At 51.4% G+C, this 18,556-nt stretch overlaps 7 protein-coding genes across 7 annotated transcripts; 3 read left to right on the top strand and 4 right to left on the bottom strand.

Annotated features, from left to right (window-relative positions):
• Window positions 1–1,456: 1,456 nt before the first annotated feature.
• N7459_001370 (ankyrin) lies at window positions 1,457–2,758 on the bottom strand (the record flags this gene model as incomplete). The annotated part of the gene is made up of 1 exon (XM_056940555.1): window positions 1,457–2,758. One exon carries the CDS (start codon window positions 2,756–2,758, stop codon window positions 1,457–1,459), a length of 1,302 nt encoding a protein of 433 aa, XP_056804835.1.
• A 1,926-nt stretch (window positions 2,759–4,684) lies between these two features.
• On the top strand, window positions 4,685–6,101 carry N7459_001369 (putative integral membrane protein; the record flags this gene model as incomplete). The annotated part of the gene is made up of 6 exons (XM_056940554.1): window positions 4,685–4,840; window positions 4,903–4,939; window positions 4,992–5,059; window positions 5,131–5,504; window positions 5,562–5,629; window positions 5,686–6,101. The coding sequence occupies 6 exons, from the start codon at window positions 4,685–4,687 to the stop codon at window positions 6,099–6,101; spliced, it is 1,119 nt and encodes a 372-aa protein (XP_056804834.1).
• A 1,211-nt stretch (window positions 6,102–7,312) lies between these two features.
• N7459_001368 (uncharacterized protein) lies at window positions 7,313–9,289 on the bottom strand (the record flags this gene model as incomplete). The annotated part of the gene is made up of 5 exons (XM_056940553.1): window positions 7,313–8,581; window positions 8,640–8,742; window positions 8,804–8,848; window positions 8,898–9,066; window positions 9,181–9,289. 5 exons carry the CDS (start codon window positions 9,287–9,289, stop codon window positions 7,313–7,315), a joined length of 1,695 nt encoding a protein of 564 aa, XP_056804833.1.
• Window positions 9,290–10,076: 787 nt separating this feature from the next.
• N7459_001367 (peptide-methionine (R)-S-oxide reductase) lies at window positions 10,077–10,767 on the bottom strand (the record flags this gene model as incomplete). The annotated part of the gene is made up of 2 exons (XM_056940552.1): window positions 10,077–10,447; window positions 10,506–10,767. 2 exons carry the CDS (start codon window positions 10,765–10,767, stop codon window positions 10,077–10,079), a joined length of 633 nt encoding a protein of 210 aa, XP_056804832.1.
• Window positions 10,768–11,290: 523 nt separating this feature from the next.
• N7459_001366 (uncharacterized protein) lies at window positions 11,291–13,008 on the bottom strand (the record flags this gene model as incomplete). Its single annotated transcript, XM_056940551.1, has 2 exons — window positions 11,291–12,916; window positions 12,979–13,008. The coding sequence occupies 2 exons, from the start codon at window positions 13,006–13,008 to the stop codon at window positions 11,291–11,293; spliced, it is 1,656 nt and encodes a 551-aa protein (XP_056804831.1).
• Window positions 13,009–13,617: 609 nt separating this feature from the next.
• Window positions 13,618–15,326, top strand: N7459_001365 (uncharacterized protein; the record flags this gene model as incomplete). The annotated part of the gene is made up of 3 exons (XM_056940550.1): window positions 13,618–14,313; window positions 14,373–14,744; window positions 14,808–15,326. The coding sequence occupies 3 exons, from the start codon at window positions 13,618–13,620 to the stop codon at window positions 15,324–15,326; spliced, it is 1,587 nt and encodes a 528-aa protein (XP_056804830.1).
• A 1,552-nt stretch (window positions 15,327–16,878) lies between these two features.
• On the top strand, window positions 16,879–18,093 carry N7459_001364 (GPI anchored serine-threonine rich family protein; the record flags this gene model as incomplete). Its single annotated transcript, XM_056940549.1, has 6 exons — window positions 16,879–16,930; window positions 16,983–17,061; window positions 17,117–17,257; window positions 17,322–17,391; window positions 17,451–17,938; window positions 18,039–18,093. The coding sequence occupies 6 exons, from the start codon at window positions 16,879–16,881 to the stop codon at window positions 18,091–18,093; spliced, it is 885 nt and encodes a 294-aa protein (XP_056804829.1).
• Between the last annotated feature and the right edge of the window lie 463 nt (window positions 18,094–18,556).

Raw genomic sequence — 18,556 nt, 5'->3', positions numbered from 1 at the left:
TATTTACCACTAAACCTATTATAACTTAGGCTAGAATTGAACCTGATTGAAACCGTGTAGAATATCATGTAGGACTATATGTAGGTACACAATCTAGAGCATATTACACAGGAGGTATAGCTATATAATATTATTAAAAAGGCATAGAAATCGATTAAGAATCGAGGAACCGGAATCTGGCATGTCCTATCTCTACAACTATCTCTACAACGGTTTGAAAAGGTTCTTCGTCTACAGTCACGGATCGATACATTCCATGCAAGCCAAGCATCAGAGGATCTTTTACAACAGATCCAAGAGTCCAATGAAAAGCTTGAGAATGAATTGGCCGTACACATGGATGAGTTTACTGAGCAAAAGTTCAAACGCCAAGCTACTGAGAGTCTGAAGGGCAGAGAAGGAGAAAAAGAATCCGAGAGCCTCTCTGATGCCATGGATAACATGGAAACACAAGACAACCAAGATGAGGAGTCTGCAGAGGAGTCTGAGGAAGAGGATGAAGGTCCATCTGCACTAGCGAAAGTCAGAGAAAAGACACTTTTCGGAAAATACAACAGTGGCAGCAGTTCATCAACAATGAACAGCCAGATTGTTACGACCCCGGCCCTCGCAGGGACCGCACCCATGGTCTATACAACTTGCGCCATATGAGATCAGCAGCTTTGACAGAACATTTCTGATCCTGGATGGGCCTGGGCAGAGAGTTCAGTTAGCCGAAGTCTCTCTTTTCCTCTCCTCTCTCGCTGCTTCTGGGGAGCACTTCCATTACCAAGTGAACACCAGCACCAAAATAATTGCTCCCATGGCGCGAGTGGGCTAAGTCACAATGCAAGCCTTCTTTATTGTCGCTCGGTCATCATGAAGGCGCGAAACTTACGCATACCGACTCTCCTATACATATGCCTCGTCCTTGATGACGCTGAAAATCCCAATAAATGGAAATCGCCTTCAGATCAGACCGGCTAAAGATCAGCTTCTGACGACTAAAAGACGGCCGTAAGTTGGCTATAAATCAAGGTAGATACCCAAGACTGATATTCAGATGCGAATAGGAAATTCATTCGGGGTCTATCTACGGGCTCGTGAGACCCCTGAGGTCTAATATTCGCTGATTATGCTACTTCCGATAATCTCCACTGGACTTCCTGTACGGTGTAGATCGCAGAAACACGAATTCTTCGCAAGATGATGACTACCTGATACAGATCGGATTGCTCGTATTCTCACAGGCTTGCAGGTGCGCTTTTCGTCGAAATTTGTGTCATATTGCGCTGGCCTCTTGGTGGAGTTCATGGCCCACGGCGATGTTAGGAATCTTGCCTCTAATATCATGGCCTATCGCGTTTTATATCGTCTGCTTCAGTGATGAATCCCAATAGTTGCTTTGTTTGTTCTTTCCTTGGACTCCCGGGTATCTACTCATCCACATAAGCAGCTGTACATGGCTTCCTTTCCTTTATTTATTATCTCCAGATTTGACTCCACCATGAGCGATGAGAAGCTGGGCTGCTGTCGTTCGCTTTTTTTGTATTGCCAGCTCGAGTGGTGTCTGATTGCATGTATTCGTAGCATTAACATTTACCCCATTGGCAAGCAGCTTTTCAATCACACCAACGTGTCCGTTTTCCGCGGCAGCGTGTAGAGGGCGTGCATGATGAGGCTCATACCGAATTCGCGCTCCACTGTATAGTAGCATGTCCAGCAGGGTTTCATGGCCTCTGTATGCCGCAGCCCAAAGCGGGCTTTTGCCCGCAGGGGGCCTTTCGGTGTTAACATCAGCTCTAGCATCGATCAGAAGTCGAACAATGTCTCCAGCGCCTGACCACGCTGCACTATATAAAGCAGTTCCATGGGTGTTTCCGTAGAGATCGTCGACCAGAAGTTGCACATTCGCTCCGCGGGCAATCAGAAGCTTCACCGTCGCTAGATAGTCTCTGGGTTTGCCACATCGGGACGGTGTCATACTATCTCCCGGGTCATCAGTATAAGCCCCAGGGCCCGGGCTTGCAGCTGTCGGGACAGTCCCGGGTGTACACATATGGCTTTCTTTCAAGGGTCCTCCCTGACCGGCGCGTGCCGCGTAGTGCAACGGACTCATTCCGGTGTCATCGCCAGCGTTCACATCGGCACCTAGATCAAGCAGAATTCTGGCAATGGCCTCCTGGCCTCCTCGTGCGGCTTCGCTCAAGGGCGTTCCGGTAGTATGATCGAGATAATCATGACCCATGACGTCGGCATCCGCGCCATGGAATATCAGCAGCTTCACGATGTCTTGATGCCCTTCAAAGGCTGCATAGTGCAGTATAGACATCCCATCCATATCCATTTGGTCGACATTTGTGCCGTGGTCGATCAGAAGCTGGACGAGTTGGAGATGGCCGTGTTCGGCGGCATAACTGAGTGGTGATCGCTGGTCGATACTCAGTTGATCGGGGTCAGCTTTCAAGTCGAGCATTAGTTGGGTAAGCGCGAGATGGCCATGTCCGGCTGCCTGGCTCAGGGCAGATCGGTCCTCGTCGTCTACTGAATTGACATCTGCATTTAACGCCAACATATACCGCACCTGCTCTTCCAGTCCATTTTCGGCGCACTGAGGGAGTGCTGAACCTCTGTTGTATTGGATATTATACGAGTAAAGGCAAGGAAGAAGAAGATTGCTCAGGCGGCGATTGACTCGGAGGAGGGCAAAGATATGACTCTCCTCCATGGTGGAGGCAATTTGCAGGAGGAGCTCATTCGGTAATTGGAGGATTGACATCTCGGAGTCGAAAGCAGGGGAGATCAATGTGGTTGTCAAAGGCGGGAAAATGATGGTGCGTCTGAGTCACGATCGTGGGAAGAGAAAGCGTCACCTTCGACCCGCCTTGTCACTCGAATGACGCACTCAACGGCCGCGAGTGACAATGTGAAGCCAGAGAACTCACGTCTGCGACTCTACTCTCTCTGGACTGCCATTCTCCAGCCCTGATCTGCGTTGGCACTGCACACGCGTCCATGGGCCCATTCCTGGCCATCTCCTTGGGGCGTCGATCGCGCATTCCTCTTTTCTTGAAGCCACGCCTATCCTGATCGCGACACCAGTTCAGCCGAAATGCCTCCGATAGCAGTGAAGTCCAAGTGTATGCAGTTTGTGCCTGGAACAGAACTGGCTCCTCGCCATCGACGGACAAAGCCGCAGTGGAGCCTCGGTGGGTTAAATATAAGTACCGTCTGTGCCTATGTCCAATATCGACAGGCGTCTCAAGAGGTCTGGATCCAGCACCGACACAGACCGATGGACCCGTTCTCTGTCATCCAGACGAAGTGTGAGAGATGATCATTTCCAGGGATGGAGGATGCCCTGGTGGGCATTGGCGATTTTTGATCTGCAAGGACGCCTGATATCTGCAGGCCACCCGCTCCGTTTTGACAGGAACGATCTCGAAGGATTTCAGGCCAACTGCTGCATCTCCCTGCATATGACACGGGAAAACGCGGCGACTCCTCTGCATCTCCCCAAAGGCGCTAGCCGGCACTTTAGCTGCGCCTGGGCGCCGCGGCGCCTCGTGGGCCTTCGGGAATCGTCAAGACCGATCGCGCTACTCACGTCCTTCGGGGAAGTGGATCTTACGCGCGCAGTTCTAACTCGAAAGCAGCAGGCAGGTGAGGTGGCCTTAAAACGAGCAATTGCCGAGTGTGATTAGGAGCTCGGTCGCTCCGTGATAATCTAGGCGCTACGATATCCTTACAGCTTCCAACCAACGCAATCCGCAAAATCCTTCTGGTTGTCCGTGCTAAGCACAGCAAGTCCAGGGGACGGATACAGTGTTCTGGGGAGAACCTAGGGATATAGCTGGTGTCGGCGTTGCCTCCAGCCTTCATCATACTCGTTGCTCATGCATTCCACCGAGTCATCGCAAGTCATGAACATATGCACTGTCCAATCCTGCGAGGCACCCGTAGCCCCGATCCGATCAACCCTTGTTGGCCACCCATTTCTGCTTTTCCTCTCTGGCTCTAGTTTCCTCTACCTTTGAGCAGTCCTCTACCTTTGGGCAGTGTGCTCCGCTCGCCAATCCTACCCTAGCTGTCGATGCTTTCTATACTGGTCCAAGCAATGCCACGCGATGGGTAATGCGTCCAGCCATCGGAATTCTAACGTCCTAACATGTTGCATTCTGTGTGGTTTGCAACGGCCGGGAAAGTATATCAAACTCCATGGTCCATCGACAATCCCCCTGTATAGGTCTAATGTATGTATAAAGGATGTCTCTATTGACAACTTAGGGAAGATACAGTGGATTCTCTATCTCAGAAGTCGAAAGTGATAATTCTGATAGGAGAGGAAGAAAGCGATGGCAGTGCTGATGAGTGTAGACGAAAAACAAGAAGGCAGAGGTCGCATTGACCGAGCTGAGCAACCGAGGGTCTCGTGGGGTCCATCCTGCCGGAAACTAGATCCCATTGTCTTTCCTCATCGACGCCCTACTGTGAATGGGAATAAGCGCTAGTCGGGCCAACCCCGATTTTCCTAGCGCCACAGCCTGAAGTATTAAACCTGGAAGCCCCAGCATTATGCTAACCCCCCCGGTCCTGATATATTCACCTTCTACGGTCCCTTGGGTCGGCAATGGGGTCTGGAGAGCAAAGACCCCGACAGCTCAAGGATCTCTATAAACATCTCTATAGATAGATCTATGCAAAGATGACGACGCTGTCCACCCCCAGAGGCCGCTCGGCACTTGCGGTCAGCACGGTCTTCACCTCCGTGGCAACCTTTCTGGTGCTTATTCGGATCTACACTCGAGCGGTCATGGTGAAGCAGACGGGGGGCGATGATTATGCTATTCTGGTCGCATTGGTAGGGGCATTATCGTCAGTCTGCTCCATAGCCTACTAACCGTTCGACTTGCCCTTGCGTAGGCCTTCTCATGGGCTTTCTACGCCGTCTTCGTCGGCGGTAGGTCATCCCAGACTCTTGAGTCCACCACGTCGACTCACATACGCTTTAGAGGTCTACCACGGCATGGGCGAGCATTTCGACAATATCCCGACCCCTATCTATCAAACTCAGATGGTTGTATGTGTCCCGCATGTTGTCCGAGTCGCAATGTCTCTTTCGGCGGGCAACTAACAGGCTGCCTTCTCCAGTATTTTTGGGCATCCATTCCCCTGTATCAGACCAGCCTCATCACCACCAAACTCTCCATCCTTCTCCAATACCGCCGGGTCTTCTCAACACGGCCCATGCAACTGGCCTGTACGCTACTCATCAGCGTGCTCACTGTCTACGGAACATGGACCATTGTCAGTGCCTGGGCCAACTGTGTTCCACTCGCCAAATTCTACGAGCCCAGCGTGCCCGGCTTCTGTTTCAATAAGAAGGCGCTGTGGTTCTCCAACTCGGCCATCCACATCACCACCGATCTCATCATCCTGCTCTATCCCATGCCAGTCCTCAAGTCTCTGCAGCTCCCGACCAGACAGAAGGTCGCGTTGATGGGGGTGTTTGCCATTGGCGGATTGTACGTCTGCCCACCGAGAGTCACCATGGGCACTGGCATCGCTAACAACCATCCCAGCGTGACGGTGACCAGCATCCTCCGCCTCAAGAGTCTTCTTCTCATTTCCGACTCGACCGATCCCACGCGTGAGTGCTCCCCTGCCCTCCCCTCCGAACCATCTGTCTAACGCGCCTCCCTACAGACGACAACGTCGGCGCCGCTTCCTGGTCAGCGGTCGAATGCAATGTCGCCATCATTTGCGCCTCGCTCCCAAGCACGCGCGCATTCCTCGCGCGCATCGTGCCACACATCTTCTCCACGCGCAGCAACGGCTACCGCAGCAAGACGACGCGGCCCTCTCGAGTCGGCCGCAGTGCCCTCACCGGCACAAACACGCAGATCCACGCCTCGGCTATCGGTGATCGTGGTTCTAGAACGGATTACTACTTGGACGATATTTCACCCCCAGGCTCGCATGGTGGCAGCGAGACAAGGGCAAAGGGCAGCTTGAATGGTATCAAGGTGACGACCTCTATGGCGCAGGAGTCGACTACCAATTTGTCGCAGCTCGATGAGACGGGGAGTATCCGGGATCTCGATCACAAGCATAGCTTTTGATCTTGGTTCGTGGTTTCTTTGCGTTATCCGTGGGCTTCTATCTGGTGTCGGCGTCCCTTGGTGGCTCTTTTTAACGGCTTTGGTTTCTATTGATATATATTGCATGTAAAAATACTCTTTAGGCTTTTGGATTAGGGATCCCTGGAAAGCTTCTCTCTCTCTCTCTCTCTCTCTCTCTCTCTCTCTCGGGGCGATTTTGGTGATTTGATCATGGAGATCAACGCAGACAGGCAAATGTGCTTCTTGATTTAGACAAGATACTCCGTCTTGATGAAAGGTTAAAAAACCTGATGTGGGAATTGGTATCCCATCCTCATGAGTAGTAGCGCTCGCAGACGAGGTTAGCCTAGGTATAGTTCATACGTAAATTTCTATCTGGACGGTCGCTCCCCTTCAGAATGTCCACCTTCCTCCTATTCTGCTCCCCTCAACCCATGGATAATGGCAAATAATGATTGTCAACGCTGAGCAGGTGGAGTTTCATACCATGAGTATCTGGAAGAGAAACATCAACTTGGCCGGTGTCGGTTCTCTCATACGTGAATTGAAGAGAACCCCGGCGTCTTTTGAACCGTTTTAAGGAACGTATGCAGCCGCTAGTGATGACTATTGGCCTATGAGATTCCCTTCACGGATATCTTGGCTATGGTCACTCTGTTACCAGTGCAGATGTAGGAGTTGGGGTAAGGATAGCAGACGCTACACGCAGCCATCTCCTACGGGTCCAAACAAAATACACACATTCTCTACTCTGAACGAGAGAACAAAAGCCCTCTGCATGGCTGGTACCACGGTTTGCAAACCTCAGAAAGCTGCTGTGCCCTCCAATCAAGCGACGAACAGTCGTGCCTCCCATAAACCTCAGCCTCCATGATTAATCCTATGAGTGTACAACGAGTCTGATTCCACAATGAAATCGTCTATAGCAACATACATGCACCATTCAGAAAGGCATTGAACTCATGTGTACACATTGAAACATATCCAAGGATGAGACCAGCCCATTTAACAACTGGAAAATACCACAATCCAATGCAGACAGAACAGACCCCGGGGAGTGAATAGACTGAGGAAAGATTTGAACACCAAGGCATAGGCGAGGTATTGAAGACCGAACACCGGTATGTGCAATCACGAACTCGCAGAGGGTTACCACTGATGCAAACGCGGGTGGAATTACTATCTCCATTCACTATCATAAGGAAATACCGTTACTCCCACACATTCGAGAAGAGATCGTCGGATCCACCAAACCCGCCTGCCGGCTTGGTTGAGTTGGTCGTGGTGGAAGCAGTCGTCGTGGGTCCGGGCGAGATGGGAGCGGCGCTGGTCCAGCCGCCGAAGTCCTCGTCGGCGGCCACGGCAGGCGTTGGTTTGGAGGCAGGACTTGGGGCACCCCAGCCACTTCCAATGTCATTGGCAGTCAAAGTGTCGGGGACCTTCATCATTGATGATACCGCCGGAGCTGGAGAAAGTGCAGGCTCGGGTGCAGGGTCGGGAGTGGACCATGCGTTGCCACCCCAAGGATCCATGATACCGGCCGCCGCGGCGGTTGCAACCGGCACCTGGGGCTTGGGAGGGGCCTTTGGCTGCAGAGGGGGGGCGGAGAGGTTAAAAGCAGAGCTCATTTCCTGCATTGGAGAAGTCGCAGCGGGCTTGGGTGGTGCCGTAGCGGCAGGCGGAGAAGAGAGACCGAATAGGTCATTTGACAGAGACGAGGATGGAGGGTTGGGCTTGGAGGGCCCGCTGGGAGGAGAGGCAAACCCGCCGAACCCCAGGTCTTGCGAATTGGATGATATGGAGGTCGTTCGGGCCTGCGCCTTCGGGGCGGGCATGGTGGGAGAGGTAAGACTATCAAAAAGATCGCCACTGGCCGAACCCGAAGGTGAAGTCACCTTCGGAGCGGCGGGGGTTGACTTGGTGCTCGAGAAGTTGGCCAGGTTGGCAAACGGGGATGGCTTCTCAGCTGGCTTGGCCGGTGGTGGGGAGGTAGTGGAAGGGAAACTCAATCCACTGAAAGCGTCGGTCAAGCCGCCCATGTTCGAGGTAGAGGCAGCTGTCGGAGAGGCCATATCGCCAAAAGAGTTATTGCGCGCATGTTGGACAGGGGGTGGCTGAGGCTTCGAGTACAAGGACAAAATCGATTGTTTTAAATCCGGACGAGACATGCCAGTTGGAGCAGCAGGTGTAGAGGCGGTGCTAGTTGGGCGGCTACCGGTGGATGGCTGGGTGTTGTCAAAGAAATCAAGCCCAAGTAAGGAATCACCAGGCTTTTGAGGCTTCGGCTGTACAGGTTGCGATGACTTGGGGGGTGCGCGAGGAGCTGGGTCCGTCGTGCTAGGACGGGTAGGAGGAGCGATATCATCGGCAAAGAGATCGATGGAAGCTTGTTGGCGGGGCGCTGGAGGTTGCCTGGGGGGAGCGACTCGCTGAGAGGCGGAGCGTTCAATCTTGGCCTTTTCTTGCACAACAGCGAGCGGCTGAAATGCGATTTCGGGTTATTCGGAGTCTGGGCGCATCAGGATCGAGATAACTCACCACATCGTCGTCGCCCTCGTCCAGGGAGGAGGGATCAGGCATTGGTCCATCCATCACCCAGCGCTTGCTCTCGTACTTGGTCCGAATGAAATTTTCGATCTTCCTGCGCATACAAGGCCCATTCAGCAACCACCACAATTGTATTATCAGTCTGATCCACTTACGCATCCGATGGTACATGGCCAGGAGCCAGTTTCGCTTCCCAGTACCTGTATGGCATTAGAAGGTGGTCGGCATAGTCAATTGCTTGCAACAAACTTGTTGGCTCTCCCATTGCCCCATCTGACCACACTCTGGAGTTGTTCATCTGTCCATGCATCGAGATCGACCGACTTGACCCGACTGATGTGTGTGCCCATACCCCGATGAATACCGGAGCAGCGAATGCAAATGAAGATACCCAGGTTCCAAGAGGCCCATCGCGGATCTACAAGAGTGAGAAGTCAGTCTCCGGTCTGCGAATAACGATATGTGCTTAAGCCGGAGCGCATGGGCGGACTCCGAGAGGGGAGTGGAGGGAGTGGAGGGAGTGGACACCGACGCTTGTTGCGCTTGCAATCAGCACAGATCTTGTTGGGCTCGAGTTTCAGCAGATTCTTGATGACCTGCTGGTTCTGGGCAGCCTGGCCTGGGCTCACACGTCGAGACATGATCCGTAGCGAGTCGAGGGTGTTGAAAGAAAGAAAGGAGAAGGGAAACAATGGCGCCCGCAATGCGCAGGTGGCGGTCGGCAATGCGGCCTAAGGCCAGCTAGGGCGGGGGCAACGCACCACCCGCGCAGTTTTCAATGGGGCCAACTGGCGGCGCGGTTCTGCCTTTTACAACGTTGCTTCTCCACGCTATTGCCTCGGTTTTGCATCTGAGCAAGTTGGCAAATTTTGGTATATCGCTTATTCCTAGGATTTATGCCAGCGGCATTAGGAAATTTTCAAGATGTCGACCAGCACTCAGAGTCTACATGATCTAACCTTTGTATACCGGTGATATATCCGCTCCCTCAACGGAAGACGGCTCGGTAGGACTAAGCCAATTGAGAGTTACTACCTATACTCATGGATGGATTGTATCTTGAGCCTGTACTTCTAAGGTTCCTATCTCAGAATCGGTGCATACGTGGCATGTTGCACACGTTATGTGTCGCCTGGGGAGTGACGCTGGGAACGAGATGGCCTCCAACTACGCCGGTATTATGTATATAATAGTATCTTTCAATGACCACCAAAATTCAAGTATTGGACTCTCATTCTATTCCTCACTAGATTCCCCGCCTACGCCCACTGAGTAACTCGTATAACTACATTTGTAGCTATACATAGTTGTTGATCGCTTTGATTGTCGTCCTTGTCGAACATTCTTGAGAGCCAGTATACACCCACCACCACCCTAGATTAGAATACCCTCGAGCATAGTTCAATTAACTTCTCAATTTCAGGGCTTCTATTTTGCATTCTGCCCCCCCTGCCCGTCCTCAGTGAAGCGCAGACTGACACTATTCACGCAGTGTCGCTCGTCGGTCGGGGTCGAAAACCCTTCACCCTCGAAGACGTGGCCCAGGTGGCCACCGCAGTTAGTGCAGACAATTTCAGTCCGCTTCATGCCAAACGTATTGTCCACATGCCTGGTCACGGCTCCTGGAATCGAATCAAAGTAGGCGGGCCATCCGCAGCCCGACTTGAACTTGTGGTTTGCTTCGTAGAGAGGCGTGTTGCACCCAGCACAGTTGTACACTCCTTTTGATGGATAATGAGAGTCATACTCCCCGGATCCGGGAGGCTCGGTGCCCTTTTCGCGCAAGATGCGGAATTGTTCTATACCGGAGTCAGTGGGAAGGTGGCGTGGAATGGTTAGTGGGATGGCACGACGGACCAGGACTCAGAACTGCTCTCCACTGGTCGTTGCTTCGTTGATCTGGGTATGACATGTTTTCACTTGGCTCTTCGGCCTTGCTGCTTGAGCTGAAGAAGGCACCAAAGAAGGGGATGGTTGGGGCAGCCTTCAACGCCTTTACTCCACGGAAGTGGCGTGGGGGTTTGCAAGTTGACGTGTAAAGCCGAAGAGACGGTACAGGTGGAACAAGGGCACGGTGCCGAAGGGGATTTGGTAATGCTCGGACGAGTTGGGATCGCATGGAGGCCACTAGAAATCTGAAGAATTGCTCACATCCGGTAGATGCGCAGGAGAGATAAGACCGCGAGCAGCCGGGCCTTTACGTCATCCTGCGGGGAGCTCCCAAGCTCGGCAGGCGGTGATCTTTCTACATCTATACCATCATCTACAGCATACAACAACGCAAGGAACATGAGACTCGGGAACAAGGATCTGGCGTATATTCACATTCATCTATACTTGTACTCAGAATGTAAAAAAAAGTTGTATATGATTCAGTCCAATAATGAATCGGAAACACAAACATCGCCGAAAAGTGAGGGGTATCTCATGCAAAAGATCATCGGAAATCTCCCAGCCATATGAACAGGGCAGAGCGACATAGAAAATATAAACAAAATAATAGAACGCAACAATAGACCAGCTTCACCAAATGCCAACCACCGAAAGCGCCCCTCTGGGCTTTTCACGGTTAAGAAGGTTCCCACTGGCGTCCAGCGTTTCAATTCCAATGCTACAGCGCAACCGCACGTGGAGGGCGGGTCTCACTGTCGACCTTTGCCAACAACAAGGATGAAACCTCGCTCGACCTCCACACGCCAGCCATCCTGCATCAGCATTTTGCTGACAGCTGGGCCCAGGCGAGAGGTGCCATCATGGCTGTGAAGTCCGACACCCGTAACGATTTTGAAGCCGCCATGGACATGCTTCCCGCCACCGCGGACGTATTTGGCATCACCCAGGGAGTCCCACCAGGCATCAACACGGTCACGAGAAATGCGTAGTGCATTGGCCACCGTGACACCATGCAGATCGAGATCACAGTTGACTGATTGTCGGTCCGCAAGCCGGTCCGACGCTACTGCAAGCTGCTGCATGGCAAGCGCACGGTGTTCCTGGCCTCGCTCACGGTAGACTGCAGCGGCGCCGCCATACAGATGATTGGACTTGGCTCGCCGAGCGGCCTGACTTGCTTGGCTGTATGCAGCAGACCCTGCTGCGAAATGCGCTTCTGAAAGGACCCGAGCCTGCTCGTAGCTAAGCACGTTCCGTGAGCTTTCGTTGCCACGACTACGTGGATCAAAGGCGTCTTCATCTTCGTCATTGAGATTGAGCGGCGTCGGAGTAAACTTGATTAGCTCATTGACTGATATCTGGGGCTGTCGCATCATGATAGCTGCCAACTCGTTGGTCGCCGAGATCATATTGCTTGTAACCCTGAGCAGCCCAACAAGTGTGGTAGTTGGGATGGAATGGTAGTCATTTGCAAGCTCAGCCACCTGAGCTAGCATGACAGGATCATCGTCAATCTCCTTCGCTTCCTTTGGCGCTGCGGCAAGCGCCATAGCCCTGATCGTTGCAGGTAAAGACATGGTGTTTGCGTAGTACGTGGATTTCACCTTCTCTCGCGGAAAATCCGGGGTTCGAGAACAGATGAATTCAATGTCCGCTGTGCCAGTTTCCCATTTGTTGGGTATGGGTGCTTCCTCGGATGGACTGGACACATCAAGCGATGTCTTTTGGTTCTTGCTGCGCTTCTTTTTACGCGATCGCTGATGGCCAGCGTCAGCGGACCCAGAAACAAATCCGTCAATGCCTTTGGGAATGAAGACCCGGGTGTCATCTTCGGCTGACTGAGTCTCGTCAAAGAAAGCCAAGTTCAACAGTACATCCATCGACTTGCTAACGTCACCTTTGCTCTTCTTCAAGGCGTGCTCAATGTCTAGGCACGATACACTGGGGAACATTTCTGCCAGAGAGTGGGCCTTGTCCTCATGAGTCGCGCCTGTAAGTTCGAGAGACCCGTCAGCAGCAATGGTGTATGTGGCGCGTGTCTTGGATTGCGCACGGGGTGTCGTATCAACTCCATCACTGGAGATCATGAGCGAGGACAAACTTGTCAGGTCTGTTTGCGTATGACAAGTTCCATGTCCTGGATTTGACGTTTCATTGTCCGATGTGACTCCAGCCAGCTCAAGGCCATCGACATGGTTATTGGCAGTCCCCGATGGATCAAAGGGGAGATCTTCCTGTTCAACTGCAAGTCCCTTGATAGCATCCAGTGCTTCCTGGAGCTTTTCGACGTTGCCGGGCCTGGAGAGGTCGTAATCCGAGGCCAATGCAGCGAATAGTGCCGAGTCCACGGGCGGACAGTAGCTTTTCTCAAGTTCCTGTTGGAGACCAGACTCTCAGCCTTCAAATATACCGAGCGTTTGTAGTTAGCACCGCTTACTATGAGGGGATCTTCATTAGGGTTCCCCATGGTGAAAATTCACAGATGATGCGGGGGACTTGGCGGGGTAGCAAGACCATTCCCTGAATCAGGAGGTGTCACTTTCCAGCCCAGTCACACTGGGGTCCTTTCTTTCAAAATAAATAGCAAAAATGATCAAAAAATCTCCGGTAGGGCAGTGGAGGAACCAAGCCGGGTGCAAGGATGAACAAGGTCGCGCCCGCCAATATGGCAATGACACAACAGGAACTGCTCCGGCGGTGGCTTTTCTGCTGATGCATGCCCACCGCCTTGGTACTTATCCACTGCCTGAGAAATCAGGCGGCATTGGTTGCCTAGTATAGCTTCAAAAGGGTTCGGGTTATGACGAAATCATCGTTCTATGATGCTAGGGGGTCACTGCTACTACTTATACAAAGCTGTTTAATACTAGTCCAAAGGTATCCCATATCCACAACTGCATTCAATGAAAATGTTGGAGAGGAATGGTCTAGTTGCTCTTAACTAAGGTCTTTACTCGCTCATTCATGAAATCCAGACATATTGACAAAACCCACAAACCGCCGTCCTCAAAACCACCATCCATCATTAACTTCTTTCCTTTCCACACTTCAACGCGCCCTCCCACCCCCCAAGGAAATGTCAGACATTCGACTCTTCAAGAAACAAGCTGAAAGGCACCTTGAGCTCATCGCCTTCCAAGAGAACGATGATCTGGCATCTGGGAAGAGAAAGAACGGGTACTTGACAGAAGAAGTTGAAACAGCCCCGGTATTTTCTTTCTCAGCCCACCTCGTTCTTCAAAGCCAACCAAGCACTGCCGACGATGTAGAGGAACAACATATCTACTCGCAGTATGGTCTTCTGGGACATCGCCTCAGGGACACCGATACCACACCAAGCCACAACGAGCTTGTCTACACCAATGTCTCTGCTCCATGGTCAGTCTTTATCTGCGGAAGCCAAGGCAGTGGTAAAAGCCACTCTTTGTCTTGTTTACTGGAGAATTGCCTGATCTCTTCGTCCCCTGCCGGAAAGCTGTCATCGCCTCTTGCGGGATTAGTCTTACACTATGACAAGTTCACGGCTTTCTCCAGCACACAGCTTTGTGAAGCTGCCTATCTCTGCTCTGCGAAAATCCCCGTTCGAGTGTTGGTGTCCCCTACAAATTATGTGGCAATGAAAAACGCCTACACCAAGTTGATTGGCCTGGGAGATGTCTCGCATCTGCTGACAGTGGAGCCGATGTATCTCCCACAAGAGGGGCTCAACATCGCCATGATGAGGACTTTGATGGGTCTTGGCGACAAGAAAAGTCAGCCACTTTACATCGAGGTAAGTGTGGTGGACTCAACGATTCGCAAATGCCCTTGATAACACGATACCTTTTCTAGATGGTGATGAAGATACTCCGCGAAATGGCCATTGCGAACCAGGGACGCAAATCTTTCAATTACAAGCTCTTCCGACGCCGCCTAGACGAGGAGCAATTCATGAAGGGCCAGGAGGTCCCGCTCAAGATGAGACTAGATGTTCTAGAATCTTTCTTCGAGCCAGAAGCCACTCCTGGTGCGCAAGGCAAAAAGTCCAAGACACAGACGGATAAGATCTGGAAGTTTGAAAAGGGAACTTTGACGATCATTGATCTCAGTTGTCCTTTTGTTGACCCTGACGACGCCTGTGCGTTGTTCAATATCTGCATCTCGCTGTTCCTGAAAGATCGGCATGAAGCAGGACGAGTGCTTGCCCTCGACGAAGCACACAAGGTATGCATTATGCATCACAGGATCATGTCCCAGATTTGACACTAGTTTCTAATCTACTTCTAGTTCCTGGGAGCAACATCAGCCGAGGCTTTGGATCTGACGGATACCTTGCTTTCTATTGTTCGTCAGCAGCGCCATCTGGGAACGCGGGTGATAATTGCGACCCAAGAGCCCACCATGTCACCGTCCCTTCTGGATCTGTGCAATGTGACTATCATCCATCGGTTTACCTCCCCAGCCTGGTTCAAGGCTATCAAGTCTCACATTGCTGGGGCCTCGCTGGAGAAACAGGACGGGGATGAAGCCGGATCTGATTTCTTCCATCGTATTGTCTCTCTTGCTACTGGAGAGGCCCTCCTGTTCTGTCCAGCTGCATTGGTGGATGTTGAAAAACACGAGAATAACGGCAACACAAAGCAGACCTATGGTTCTGCGCCGGTCAATGAGCGGGGATTTGGAATGACCGATGGATACGGTGTGGCTCATAGTCACCGTGTAATGAAGCTTGGATCTAAGCATCTGCATCTTCGCATTCGCAAGCGCATCACGGCGGATGGAGGGCGGAGTTTGATTGAGAAGTGAGCGCTCTCTGAGAATCATGAATTTCAGGAGGAATGATGCCGTGGGATCTGTCTCGCTCTTCATGGGATAATCAACAACATGGTGGGATAGACAAGGACGGTGAAAAGGATTCATGAGATCTTTATTTGAAACAAATCTAAGAGTCTCTATTCTCATGAAATCCAGTCGAATGACGTAGCTGACCCATCATATACCTTTCAAGGTTGCACCCAATCTTCAAGCCCTCTAGACTGATAGTCTCGAAGCCTGCACATCTACACTCGACGGCGAGTGGGTGTCGAGGGACACAGACACGCGTCAACACCGAACGGAGACCTTTGCCCATTTCCAACCGCAGCAAGGATTTGAAGTGTAACCAAGGCTGTCGTTCAAACCATCGCTGCTCCTCCTCGTCAATACCCAATAAAAATGATTCCGATGGTGTATCCATGCTGTACGCGTACAAATTGACGATCCTCAGTGTCAAGGCAGCCATGTTTTCGTCATGCAGCAAAGAGAAGATAAGGAAATGAAATCAGCAGAATTAGATAGTTGACGAGTGTTAAATCTGCTGATTCTAGCATGACTCCCGTGCAGTATTTGCCCCGAAGCCGAGTTGGAAACATAGTTGGGTTCGGCCCTTGGCCCTGTCCTACATACATCCATGGCTGTCATCCGAGACCATGTGCAGATAATCCAGCTGTTCCGATGAGCTTGGACCTTCGCAACTGTTTTCTAACTCTCGGGTCATCCATGAATAATACTAAAATAGTCTGTTCCAAAAGGTTTGCCTCGTGGGTTCTAAAAACAAGTGATTTCACTATCCCCGCTGTCGGCGATGTTGGGTCCCGTAAAGAGAAGTATACACCATGAAAAGACCCCAAGGGGGACTTGATCTCCTAATGCACTAGCCCATTGGTACTCGACAGGGCTCGCCTGAGTAACTCTATTCATCGTCAAGTGTCTTCTCCAGTGAGCCAGTGCTCACGTTAAATGGGCTGCAGTAGTGATCCCAAGAACTATGTATCTAGACCAATTGTCTCGACGCTTGAGAATCCCAGGTGTAGCAACCTATGGATTTGCAATACAGACAGGTACTGACCAAGAGCTATGACGCGCGGCCAGTTGGAATTCAATAGGCTGTACAGCATAATTTGCCTCTTTGAGATTGTAGTTTGGACTGAGATCAGTCCTTTGCAAATTGCAGCATCCAGAACTTTTGCTTCGGCACCTGCTCGCCGCCATGAACTATAGCTTTGACCCGGGGTCTGAGGGATACGGCCCTTGCCTTTTGCCTTTTTGTACTCCATGAGACCAGATGTTATGAGACATGATGCCTTGAAGAACCAAGCCTGCCCTAGTCCGAAAATAAAGATGAATGTACAACAAGACGTCAGCATCCCATCGGTCCCTATAAGACCTATAAATCATTACTTCCTCGGTCTTCCGCTCGGCCTTGCTTCTGTCCTTTCTAACCTTCCAACTTCCCGTTTGGCTGCCCACCTCCTCTGGGTTCGAAAGTCGACCTGTTCCTGTTCCATTACTTACTCAACAAGTGACTGCCTTGGTCAAAATGCGAGTCCTTATCGCATACTCCTTAGTAGCGTTTACCGCTTCGGTTACTGGTATTTTCGAATTATCTGGATCATAGGAACTAGTCTAATCTCGCTGACGCAGGGTTGCGTATCCTTACCCCGGCCATTGGTGACAAGGTCCCGCAGTCGGATGAAATCACGGTAAAATGGCAAGCTGTGTCGTGAGTATCTTACTATCGAGTATCAAAGAGCCGTCATGCTAAACACAGCGTCCAGGACCGACCCTGCTACCATGGATATCTACCTGGTCAATCAACATGCGTATCCGAATACCCAAGAGCTCGTGGCCTCGGATGTAGATACGAGCTTAGGGTCCTACACCATCAAGGCAGATGATGTCAAGGATGTTGACACTGGGTATACTAAATAACTTCCTTTGTACCTGTTTGTGTTCTCATTGGCTGACATTCTAGTACTCTAGTGGCGGCTATCAGGTCAACTTCGTCTCGTCCGCCGATGGGGGCATTTTGGCCCAGTCGCAGCAGTTCAAAGTGACACCATCTCAGGCTTCTACAGCCTCTAGCTCTGGTAAGGAAACCAGCATCGCTAGTCAAAGTTCATCTGCATCTGCATCTCTGTGGACTTCCATAACTTCCATGGCTTCCATGACCTCCATGACTTCCGTGACTTCCATGCTTTCTACTTCCATCTCAGCTTCTTCGGCCACTCCATTGACTTCTTCGACTTCTGCTTCTTATACTCCTTCGACAACTCCTTCAACTTCCCAATATTCTTCGACTGCTACTCACACCTCCACCAGTGCGTCTACCCGTACCACATCTCCCTCGTCTACTGCTTCACCTACTTCTACTTCTACCCACACTTCATCTTCTATGAGGACTTCCTCTATGAGTGCGTCCACCTTTACTCCATCCCCGTCTACTTCCTCGAGAACTTCTTCGTCGAGCACTTCCCACTCTTCCACTTTCCATACTTCCAGCTCACATTCCACCGCTCCTACATCTCATACTTCCCACACCCCCACAAGAACCCATTCCACCACTCCCCATTCCAGCACCAGAAGCTCCACTACACGTGGTGAGTAAATGGTGCCACGTCTTGGCTTCCAAGTTCTTCTTTGCGATCTTTGCATCATCACCACCGAAGTGCTTGTTCGAGGCTGACTCCATTTCCACAGCTACATCCACATCCAAGACGCACACTTCCTCGATGACTACATCCACTACAACTAAGCACACGAAGACTCTGACGTCCACTTCCACTGGCTCAGCTACCACCACATCCAACGCAGCTGGCATCCTCATACCCCCGAACCAGGCCGGCAGCCTGCTGCTGGGACTCTTTGCCCTAGCACTCTGAGGATCTTTGACTCCCCAAAATGGCAATGTAGTCGACAACAGAGAAATGGGACGGCGCGACCAAAACTATACAACAAAACACTGGTATCCATGATACGTTCTTTTCCTCCGAGTGATAGTGTGCCAGAGACAGGGCTGGGAACGATGAAGTGCGAGTCGGAGCTTGCTTGTTTTACGATTGGATTTAATGGTTTTCTATGACTATGGAGCGATAACGCGTCCTCCAGCTTAATTCAGAATGCGATATTCATATATATCTTCTCCGCGAATGACACAATACAATACCTGCCATTTCCAGCCAATCGTTCGCGCCCGTCTGGACCTCGGCAGATACAAC

This window comes from Penicillium hispanicum (assembly GCF_028827665.1).
Source record: "Penicillium hispanicum strain IBT 35686 chromosome Unknown utg000001l_segment0_segment0, whole genome shotgun sequence".
Taxonomy (NCBI): Eukaryota; Fungi; Ascomycota; class Eurotiomycetes; order Eurotiales; family Aspergillaceae; genus Penicillium; species Penicillium hispanicum.
The sequence above is the reverse complement of the archived record's forward strand: the minus strand, read 5'-3'. Positions and strand labels throughout refer to the sequence as shown.